Raw genomic sequence first — 12,084 nt, 5'->3', positions numbered from 1 at the left:
AAAAAAAAAAAAAAAAAAAAAAGGCAGACAAAATTTTACATCAATTAACGACAAAAACTCTCAACAAACTGGGTAAAGAGAGGATGTATCTCAACATAATAAAGACCATGGGACAAGCCCACAGCCAATATCACACTCAATGGTGCAAAGCTGTAAGCTTTTCCTCTAAGATCAGGAAAAGACACAAATGGCATCCCTCAACATTTTTACACAATGCTGCATTGGAAGTCTTAGTAAAAAAGAAATAAAAGGCATCCAAAACAGAAAGAAGCAACAGTGTCATTATTTGCAGATGACATAATGTATAAAGAAAACCCTAACGACTCACCAGAAAACTGCTAGAACTAATCAGTGAATCTGGTAAAGTTGCAGGGTATAAATCAACATACAAAAAATCTGTTGCATTTCTTTACACTAAAAATGAACTATAAAACAGAAAAAATTAAGAAAGCAATCCCATTTATAACTGCATCAAGAAGAATGAAAAATCTAGGAATAAATTCAACCAACAAGGAGAGTACACTGAAAACTAGGACACTGATGAAAGAAACTGAAGACACAAATAGAAAGAAAGCTAATCCATGCTCATGGACTGGAAAAATTGATATTGTTAAAATGACCATATTATTCAAAGCAAGCTACAGGTTCAATGCAATCCCTTTCAAAACTGCAATGGCATTTTTAACATAATTAGGAAAAAATAATCCTAAAATAAACCACAAAAGAACCTGAATAGCCAAAACCCTTAGAAAGAACAAAGCTGGAGATATCATATGCCCTGATCTCAAACTATATTATAATGCTACAGTAGTCAAAACAGTATGGTACTGGCATAAAAAACAGACACACAGATCGACACAACAGAATAGAGAGCCCAGAAATTAACAGAAGCACCTGTGGTCAAGTGATCTACAACAAAGGGGTCAAGAATATACAATGGGAAAGAACAGTCTCTTCAATGAATGGTGTTGAGAAAACTGAACAGCTACATGCAAAGAATCCAACTAGATTACTTTCACACCATATACAGTAATATACTAAAAATGGATTAAAAACTTAAAGAAAACATATGTAGTGCACTCCTGATGCCAGTCTTAGCAATATTTTTTTGGACACATCTCTTCAGGGAAGGGAAACAAAAACTAAAATAAACAAATGGAACTAAATCAAACTAAAAAGCTTTTGCACAGCAAAAGAAACTATCAACAAAACAAAAAAGTTGCCTACTTAATGCAATAAAATTATTTGCAAAAAACATACCTGTTAAGGGGTTAATATCCAACATACACAAAGAATTCACACAACACAACATTAAGAAAACAAATAACCCAAAAACAAAATGTGCAGAGGATCTAAATAGCTATTTGTCCAAAGAAGACATACAGATGGCCAACAGACACATGAAAAGATCACTCATTATCAGGGAATGCACATCAAAACCACAGTACCAGTAGTACCCCCTCACACCTGTCAGAACGGCTCTTATCAAAAAGACAGAAATAACACGTGTTGGCAAACATGCGGAGGAAAGGGAACACCTCTGCACTGTTGGTAGGAATGTCAACTGATGCAGCAACTGTGAAAAAAACAGCAGAAACAATTTAAATGTCCATTAACTGACAAATGGATAAACAAAATGTGATTTATCCAAAGAATGGACTACTGATCACAAAATGGAAAGAAATACTAACACATGCTACAACTTGGATAAACACTGAAAGCATTAAGTGAAAAGAAGCCGGTCATAAAAGACCATATGTTATATAATCCTATTCATACGAAATGTCCAAAATAAGGAGGGGCTCAGGGGTGGGAGCACAAGCTGGAATCAAGATTGCTGGGGGAAATACCAATAACCTCAGATATGCAGATGACACCACCCTTATGGCAGAAAGTGAAGAACTAAAGAGCCTTTTGATGGAAGTCAGAGTGTGAAAAAGTTGGTTTAAAGCTCAACATTCAGAAAACTAAGATCATGGCATCCGGTTCCATCACTTCATGGCAAATAGGTGGAGAAAGTGGAAACAGTGGCAGACTTTATTTTCTTGGGCTCCAAAACCACTGCAGACGGTGACTGCAGCCATGAAATAAAAAGATGCTTACTCCTTGGAAGGAAAGTTATGACCAACCTAGATAGCATGTTAAAAAGCAGAGACATTAATTTGCCAACAAAGGTCCCTCTAGTCAAGGCTATGGTTTTTCCAATAGGCATGTATGGATGTGCGAGTTGGACGGTGAAGAAAGCTGGGCACCAAAGAACTGATGCTTTTGAACTGTGGTGTTGGAGAAGACTCTTGAGAGTCCCTTGGACTGCAAGGAGATCCAACCAGCCCGTCCTAAAGGAAATCAGTCCTGAACGTTCATTGGAAGGAATGATGTTGAAGGTGAAACTCAAATTCTCTGGCCACCTGATACAAAGAACTGACTCATTGGAAAAGACTCTGATGCTGGGAAAGATTGAGGCAGGAGCAGAAGGGGACGACAGAGGATGAGATGGCTGGATGGCATCACGGACTCTACAGACATGGGTTTGGGTGAACTCCAGGAGTCGGTGATGGACAGGGAGGCCTGGCGTGCTGTGATTCATGCGGTCGCAAAGAGTCAGACACGACTGAGCGACTGAACTGAATGACTAACTGGGGGGTGGGAGTGGTAAAGAGGTAACAGCTAAAGGGTTTCCTTTTGATGTGATTAAAATATTCTAAAAAGGACTATGTTGATGGTTGTACTGCTGTGAATATACTAAAGATCACTAAATTGCACACTTTAAATGGGTGAATTGTACGGTATATAAGTTTATCTTAATAAAGCTGTGTAAAAAAAAAGGTGTTATTTTTAAAGGTCAAATTTGACATATAAAAAAAAACCATGATGAACATAGTATCAAAATTTAAACACTGGGATATGTATTACTTATTTTTTCTTTGCTTCAGGCTCCAATATGGACCACTAAAGCACTGTTACTAATCTTGACTTTAAGATTTTGCTATTTTTTTCATCATATTGATTGTATTAACTTTAAGTTTTAAAATATTATCTTGATCTTCTTCAACACTTTCCTTAGAGATCTGAAGAAATACATGCAGAGTGAGTATTACAGGTAAAATGAACTAAAAAACAAACAAAACCTGGCCTGTAGAACTCCAAAATCCAAATGGGAAAAACATTATTTGGAAAATCAAGTTGTGAGTACCATCTTGCACCAGGCAAAATGATGCCCCACAAAAGATGACCACAGAACTTGTAAATATGCAAAAGCAATGTATAGATATAATTAAGGATAGGGAGATTATCTTGGATTACCTGAGTAGGCCCAATATAGTAATAATTATAGGGATCCTTGCACCCCACTCCAGTACTCTTGCCTGGAAGATCCCATGGGCGGAGGAGCCTGGTGGGCTGCAGTCCCTGGGGTCACAAAGAGTTGGACACGACTGAGCGACTTCCCTTTCACTTTTCACTTTCATGCATTGGAGAAGGCAATGGCACCCCACTCCAGTACTCTTGCCTGGAAAATCCCATGGATGGAGGAGCCTGGTAGGCTGCAGTCCATGGGGTCGCTAAGAGTCGGACACGACTGAATGACTTCACTTTCACTTTATGCAGGGGAGGGAGGAAAGTCAGAGAAACAGACATATGAGGAACTTAGCAAAGGTCTGAGAGATCTGAAGATGCTACAGCTCTAGCTTTGAAGATGGAAGAAGCCACATGCCAACCAGTGCAAATGTCCCGTAGAGCTGCAGAAGGCAAGGAAGCAGGTTCTCCCTTAGAGAAAGAACACAGCCCCAGTGACACGCTATTTCAACCCAGTGAGATCCTCTTTGGACTTCCGACCTCTGGAATTTTAAGAAACAAATCTCTGGGGTTATTTTTAGCCACTAAATTTGTATCTGGTTGTTATGGCAGCAATAGGAAACTAATACACATCTTTCAAATTATGGGCTATAATCTGCACTGCTCCATATAATGTAACTGTACTTTTTCAAGGGTACAACTGCTACTCAAAACTACTAGTAATTAGAATAACCTTTCTGGAGGGGAAAATCTATGAAAAGCACAAAAGTATGTTCATGGCAGACTTCACTGACAATAGCTAGACAGTCTAAATATTAACAATTAGGAAACTGCTGAATAAGTAATAGTTCATCCATGTTATGAAATATTAAGCAGCCATTAAAAATTACACTTAGCGAGAATCTTTAATGACATGGGGCAGTATTTAAAATCTTAAGTGAAGAGATAAAACTGTTATACAGACATATATATATATATATTTCAAGTAACTTAAAACATATACATACATTCTATATAAGAATAAAATTGCAGGAGAAATATATTTTTTATATAATAATATAAAAAGTTAATATTTCTGTGACAGGAGTATGCTGACTTTAATTTCTTTTTTAAACTTTCATATAATCTGTAAATTTACAACATGCACATTTATTTACTTAGAATCCATCTCATTAAAAAAATAAAAGTAGTTGAAAAAAAGAAAGTCAACACTACATTTATAACACACTTAAAACTGAAGCATGAAGCCATGAGTCAATCTCCTGATGCGGTTTTCCAAAATGGGAAATTAAGACGTCACACACTAAATATACTAAAACAATGTTTACATTATCAAGTAATTTCTACCTATCAATTATGTATTAATTAGAATTTAGTCTAAATGCTTAATAGTATACAAAAAACCAAAATGACACCAAAATAACTAAAAGATAAGCCCTCCTCGCACTTCTGATCTCATCTGCCCCATTCATTCTACTGTAGCCACAATGGCTCCCACCTTAGATCTTTGCTGGGAATGTTCATTCGCTACATACTTCCTTTCACATCTTCATTGAAATGTCACTTTCTTAATAAGGCCTACATGCACCTCCCTATTCAACATTCAAGCCTGCCCTCCATCCTGGCACCCTCCACTCCATTCTTTCTTCTTTCTTAGCAGCAGTTATCATCTGCTAACAAACTATACAATTTTCTTTTTTTAAAGTATACTGTTTAATGTCTTTCTTCTGCTACTGGAAAACAAGTCCAAGAGAAGGATTTTCGTGGCAGTGGAACCTCATTAAGTCATCAATATGTCAAAAGGGCCTGACACATAGCAGCTGCTCAATAAATATTTGTTGGATATATGGCTAAACTAGAGATATATCAAAGGACAAAGTCAATAATACAATCTCTAAGAACTGCATCTATTATTGCATGTAATAACCTAAAATTGGGCAATTTTCTGTGCAAAATATATGGCATATTGGCCATCTTTATCATTCCTACACTTCAGTTTGTTTTACTGCAAACTTACAGCTGAATTTTTTAAAAAGCCTCAATTTTATTTTGTTAACATTGTGCAGTACAGGACTGTATAACCAGGCAAGCAAATTAAAATGACACAAAGGTAACAGGTGATAATCCCCATAACTTTGTTTCAACTGGTATTTCTTCAGACTGCAAATCCTCACTGTTGGATTAAGACATCATTCTGGGAATGAGGAAGTCTAGTCAAATATCAAACACCTGACCTATTTTCTGAATCAATAAGCACAGTTGAGACTGCTTACTATCCAAAATGAGACTCGATCAGTCCTTACTCCCCATGATTTCATACGTAACCAGACTATCCCTATTTATTTTTAAAGCAGTTCTCTATTATTTTTGAAGGGTTTGCAGCCTAGACCCCATGACAGGGTCTCTACATCTCCTAAATAAAACAAGTCTCACAGAATAAGCAAGGGAAAAGCCTCCCCAAAGATGTTGTTTAGCCAATACCTCTGAATGACGTTCTACACTTCCAGTGTCTGATCCAGAGTGCTGCTCATTTACATCATCCTCAACGTCTGACCCTGAATCCCGTTCATCCTGCACTGGGGTAGCGCCACCATCATCTGCTTAAAAATAAAACAAAAACCCACTTAAGGAGTAAGATGGATGACATCCTCAACTGAAATGAACACAATGAATCAAGAATAATGTAAGAGCAAAGGTTACCACTGATGAAGCATAACTAATAATGCTAATTTGGGAACAAGTACAATACATACATAAATACTCACAGTCATAACCTGTACTGTTGACACATGTGGCAGTGAAAATATATCATTAAAGGAACGTGAAGCTTAAGAAATGCCACTAAGAACCAAGTCAACAAATTCTAAGTAACAGTGTGCACTTTCAACTTTGTTAAAATAACAAAGTCTATTTTCTCCACAGCACTTACTTACCACCTACTAACGGACTACACGAGTTTCCAAGTTAATTTTGTTCAATGTGATTCTTTCCTCACTTGAATAAAAGGGCCAAAAGAGCAGAGATTCTAGTTCACTGATGAATCCCTGGAGTGGAGAACACTACCTGGTATAGTATTTGTTTATGAATGAAGAGCATACAGAATCCCATTCCAGAAACAGTGTAAACTCCTTGAAGTAAAAGCATATACTACTATACTATTATAAAACAAATCGCTACCTATCTTTAACCAATACTTTAAAAATACAAAGTAAAATTGTACTGAGAGGAATTCAGAGCTGTTGGAGGATACAGGAAGCCTTGGTTAAAAGTTTAATAAAAATAAAATTTAAAATATGAACCAGCCAACTACAGGAAGAGTTTAAGAATGAAATCACTATCATACTAATGAACTACTCTACTCAGCTAAGGAGTACTGACTATACATATATTTAACCTTTTTCTTATATAGTCATAATTAAAAAAATTTGAAGTGTAATGAAAAGTTATGCTTCAACGGTCAGAATCGGGGTGGGGAGGGGCAGAAGAGGTTAAAACTCTGTCCTAGCATAATAGGAAATAATTACAGAATGCCTAAAAATGATGCAACAAGATAGCATAAGTTAGGAATACATGGATAAACATCAAAAACGGCTAAAAAAAAAAAGTCAGGGAATTGCTAACTTTTCATGTCTTTCAGCATGTTAAAGTTAAAAACACAAATGAACTGACAACTATTTTGAAAACATCAGGAAAACGTTTAAAGCCAAACAGCAGAATATGTTTGGAAACGTGTTTGCAGCCACCCCTGTTCGTCCTCTTATACTAGAATCGATGTGAACGCAAAACAGAAAAGAAGGTAGTTCATGCTTAGAAATTTATTTAAGCACTTCTGACAGAGAATACTCACTGCCCCACGAGGTTCTTCTGCCTTATTCGTCTTTGGTTCCCAAGTGCCCAGTACTGTGTTAACAAAGTGGGGTCCCGTGTTTATAAAAAGGAAAAGGAAGGAACTTGAGGGAGGAGAAAGGGGAAAGATCTCAAGGTGAAGGAAAGGCACAAAAATCACTAGTAAGCCCCAGAGGTACACACCTTATTCTAAAATACGTATACAACTCAACTCCGATGTTTTCTTTAATGGGAGAAACTAGTTTGCAGGCGTAGTCAAACCAGTTTCAACTCCAAGTGAAAAGTCTAGGTAAGATCCTGCACCCCCAATGAACAGCTAGCTCCCCGGGATTCTCAAAAATCACTCTCAACTCCTCAAAGACATTCCCTATCAAGAGAGGCCATCCCTAGTACTTTGCACACAGTAAGCATTTGATATACAGAAGTGGCTCCCATTTCAGCAACATCCTTCGCCAATCTGGAAGACGGCTTTCCGTCCAGAATTCCCTCTCCAAGGTTCTAACTTCTGGGTCCGCAGACGGGCTGCCAGCTCTCCCCGCTAACCCTCAGTCAACATCAGACCCAGTCCCGGGAGAGAACATCTTTGGGGCCTCCTTCTCTTCCCCGCGGGAGTGCGTGGCCAAGCCCGGTCGAGTAACCGCACCGCCCCCCAGCCCTGTCCCCTACGTCCCTGCCTCACCTGACTGGTCGCCGCTGTAATACTCCGAGTCCATGGCAGGCGGCTCTCGGCGGGGAGTGTCTGGGCCCCGCGCCGCCCCCGTCACTTCCTTGCCGGCGCTTGCTTGCGCCTCAGAGGCTCCAGAAGGTACTCAAACAAACCTCAGAGGCTCCCGCCCAACTGGAGGTTTGGGAGACTGCGGAGAGTAAGGCAGCAACGGCGGCAGACGCGCACACTTGGACCTACAAACGCCGGCAGAAAAGGCCGTAACCTGCTGGCGACCAAGGCGCGCGGGTCGGTAATCTACTTCCCAGAAGCACCTCTGGGCCAAAATGGCGTCTGCCCACGACCCTCAAAAGAATGCAGTGCGCAGGCGCTAGCTCATGTCATCTGGCCAATGAGAAGACTCAACGCTAATGACGCACGGCATGGCCGGAAAGGAGACTAGTGGGAAAATTGAGCGGGAGCCGCGACTGCTATTACAATCTTCTCCTTGGAGGAACCTGGTCTGTTCCCCATGGAGATGATAGTGTTACTTTATGGGTTCTCCGCCCGCGCTTTGTTTGAATACCTTCTGGACTATTGTTCCGAAAAATGAAGACTCGCTAAAATTAAATTTTCCATCATACGGAAATTAACTATCGTCCCCATCATGCAGCGAGGCTCTTGATTCCCGCCCTTAGTACGGGAAGTGGCGCATTTCCCTCTGGGACTTGTAGTTCGAAGCATAGCGAGCTATGATGTGTTACTAAGTGGCCTGATCAAAAGAGCCTCTTTTCAAGGCATTTTTCTTCCTTTCTTTTTAAAAATTACGACTTAATTTACATCTTAAGAAACCATTTGGTTTACACTGGGAAGTACAGGTTTTTGCTTCCAGAAGGGTTCCCGGATGAAATCTTGCAAAAGTGACCTTGTTGAACTTGAGCACTACATGCTTGTGAGAATCAACAATGGTTGAGAAACTACCTGACCTGTCAGAAAGCTGACTGTAAAGAACCATCCTTCTTCCTATCTCTCAAGTAAAAGTTATTCTCCACTCTTTTTCATGAGACCTGTAAGACTTTACCGTCTGCTGCTGCTAATTCGCTTCAGTCGTGTCCGACTCTGTGCAAAGAGTCGGACACGACTGAGAGACTGAACTGAACTGAACTGTAAGACTTAGAGATGACCTCCTGGTTTACCCATGACAAGGCAGAAGACCTTTCCCCTTTCTTCTGAACCTGCTCAGATCTTGCAACTTTCTGTTCATGTCTTTGCCCCTCTAAAACTAACTAGTGCTGTGCTGTGCTTAGTTGCGCACGTGTCTGACTCTTTGAAACTCCTTGGACTGTAGCCTGCCAGGCTCCTCTGTCCATGGGAATTCTCCAGACAAGAATACTGGAATGGGTTGCCATGCCCTCCTCTAGGGGATCTTCCCAGCCCAGGGATGGAACCCAGTTCTGCTAGTGGATTCTTTACCATCTGAGCAACCAGGGAAACCCAAGAATACTGGAGTGGATAGCCTGTCCCTTCTCCAGGGGAACTTCATGACCCAGGAATTGAACAGAGGTCTCCTGCATTGCATGCAGATACTTTTCCAGTTGAGCTACCAGGGAAGCCCCAAAATAACTAGATGCAGAAATAAGCATTTTTCTGTTCTAATTACTGATTGAAACTTCTGATTGCAAATCAATCACAACTATAAATCATCACACATTCCTTTCTAGGAAAGTCTGAGACAACCCCATCTCCCCTGAACTAGATACTCTGATCTGGTGTACTCTCTCTATTGCAATACCCTGAATAAAGTTTATTTTCTTGCTTATTTTTGTCTTAAACAGAGAGGACAATATTACTGTCTTTAGATTGGAGGAAGTATAGGAAATATTCTGCAGGAGGTGTTCAGTTCAGTTCAGTCGCTCAGTCCTGTCCGATTGTTTGCGATCCCATGAATCGCAGCACACCAGACCTTCCTGTCTATCACCAACTCCCGGAGTTCACTCAGACTCACGTCCATCGAGTCGGTGATGCCATCCAGCCATCTCATCCTCTGTCGTCCCCTTCTCCTCCTGCCCCAATCCCTCCCAGCATCAGAGTCTTTTCCAATGAGTCAACTGTTCGCATGAGGTGGCCAAAGTACTGGAGTTTCAGCTTTAGCATCATTCCTTCCAAAGAAATCCCAGGGCTGATCTCCTTCAGAATGGACTGGTCGGATGTCCTTGCAGTCCAAGGGACTCTCAAGAGTCTTCTCCAACACCACAGTCCAAAAGCATCAATTCTTTGGCGCTCAGCCTTCTCCACAGTCCAACTCTCACATGCATACATGACCACAGGAAAAACCATAGCCTTAACTAGACGGACCTTTGTTGGCAAAGTAATGTCTCTGCTTTTGAATATGCTATCTAGGTTGGCCATAACTTTCCTTCCAAGGAGTAAGCGTCTTTTAATTTCATGGCTGCAGTCACCCGTCTGCAGTGATTTTGGAGCCCAAAAAATAAAGTCTGACAATGTTTCCACTGTTTCCCCATCTATTTCCCATGAAGTGGTGGGGCCAAATGCCATGATCTTCGTTTTCTGAATGTTGAGCTTTAAGCCAACTTTTTCACTCTCCTCTTTCACTTTCATCAAGAGGCTTTTGAGTTCCTCTTCACTTTTTGCCATAAGGGTGGTGTCATCTGCATATCTGAGGTTATTGATATTTCTCCCGGCAATCTTGATTCCAGCTTGTGTTTCTTCCAGCCCAGCATTTCTCATGATGTACTCTGCATATAAGTTAAATAAGCAGGGTGACAATATACAGCCTTGACATACTCCTTTTCCTATTTGGAACCAGTCCGTTGTTCCATGTCAAGTTCTAGCTGTTGCTTCCTGACCTGTATACAGATGTCTTAAGAGGCAGGTCAGGTGGTCTGGTATTCCCATCTCTTTCAGAATTTCCCACAGTTTATTGCGATCCACACAGTCAAAGGCTTTGCATAGTCAATAAAGCAGAAATAGATGTTTTTCTGGAAGACTTGCAGAAATAGGGCCTTTCGTTCATTAGTTAGTAAAGCATACATCTTGGACTGGATTTCAAGGCATATCTAGCCTGCTGTAAGGGCCCATGTGGTGCCCCGAAAAGTCCACATTCTACCTTGGAGTTCAGATTGATGAATTTTATGATGTTAGCTGTGCTGTGAAGTCTCAGAATGTCATTAGTGAAGCCACATCCCAGCTTTGATAATCCTGGAAGCATTGTTAGGCAGTCAGAATACTCTGGCAGAACCCAGTTCTAGGCTCCAGAAAAGGACATGGAAAGGAAGAGAGACGGATGGTTTCTCTAGAAATTACCATTTTCTTGCAAGAGAGTTCACAGGCAGTCTTTCCCCTGTACATACAGTGGAAAACAACTTTGAAATCCCAGTCTAGCCCTTCAGCTGTAGGAATGACATCTTATTAAGCTATTGGGAGAATCATAAGAGCAAGGAATTAACCAGTGCCTAGAACCAAAGGTAGAAAATTTAAAAATTCATTCCCTTCCATTTAGTAGAAAAGGGCTCAGGATTCACCTCTCTTCCAAAGAGATCAACCTCTCTTCTAAGAGGCTGTACCTGTGTAATAAGGTGAGTGAATAGGGCAGAAATCCAGGAAGAGAACACACTGAAAATCCTGTCAATAAAGATCTTGTAGTTTCACCAAACATATATAACCAACAGCTATGAAAGTAATTGGCCTAAGCAATGCAATTACAAAAAGATAATGACTGAATTTTAACATAAAAATTCTAACTGTCCTGATGGTTTAGAGTATGGAGAAATAGAAGCAGACCGAATACACCATAATGTGCAGAGAGCCAGAAGGGTCTAAGGAAGTGTCAGATCTATGTTTTGTACTCAAGAAGCCATTAACTTAGTGAGATAGGACAGGCTTTTTGAAATAAGTATAAATCTTAGTTAAAGCATTGTGGTTGCAAATGCAAACACAGCTCCGGAAGAGTTTTCCAGAGCCCCTTTCCACCAGGTGGCTGTCTTTCAGAGCCTCCAAAGGATAGATCTTGGAGCAGAACAGATACGCTTTCTGAGTCTTGGCTGCCTTGCATTTTGAAGACCACCATCTCTCTCCACTCCTCGTTCTAGTCCCAGCACAGCTGGTGGTAGAGAGGCCACTCAGAAGGGAGGCTGTTTTTTCCCCCTAAGGATACTAAAGACAGAGAAGAGACATGGGAGAAATGAGCTTGTGGCAGTCCTGAACGCTGTTTACCTTGACTGATAACCATGCAAGAATTATCCTCCCAGCCTTTTGAGACACTGCAACTTGCTGAATATTTC

At 40.5% G+C, this 12,084-nt stretch overlaps 1 protein-coding gene across 7 annotated transcripts in view; it reads right to left on the bottom strand.

The window, feature by feature from the left end:
- Window positions 1-8,146, bottom strand: part of IWS1 (interacts with SUPT6H, CTD assembly factor 1) — a 45,949-nt gene extending 37,803 nt beyond the window's left edge. For 2 of the 7 annotated variants that reach the window (XM_055571897.1, XM_055571898.1), the window contains exons 1-2: window positions 7,820-8,143; window positions 5,776-5,894 (exon numbers count right to left, since the gene is read on the bottom strand). In XM_055571897.1, coding sequence (XP_055427872.1) covers window positions 5,776-5,894; window positions 7,820-7,853 — 153 coding nt within the window. In that variant the 5' untranslated portion in view covers window positions 7,854-8,143. Of the gene's footprint in view, window positions 1-5,775; window positions 5,895-7,819 lie in introns of all 7 variants that reach the window. The other 5 variants (XM_055571901.1, XM_055571903.1, XM_055571900.1 and 2 more) reach the window with 5 other exon arrangements.
- Between the last annotated feature and the right edge of the window lie 3,938 nt (window positions 8,147-12,084).

The sequence above is a fragment of the Bubalus kerabau genome, chromosome 3, assembly GCF_029407905.1.
Source record: "Bubalus kerabau isolate K-KA32 ecotype Philippines breed swamp buffalo chromosome 3, PCC_UOA_SB_1v2, whole genome shotgun sequence".
NCBI lineage: Eukaryota > Metazoa > Chordata > Mammalia > Artiodactyla > Bovidae > Bubalus > Bubalus kerabau.
Note: the sequence above shows the minus strand (reverse complement) of the source record. Positions and strands in the feature narration are given on the sequence as shown.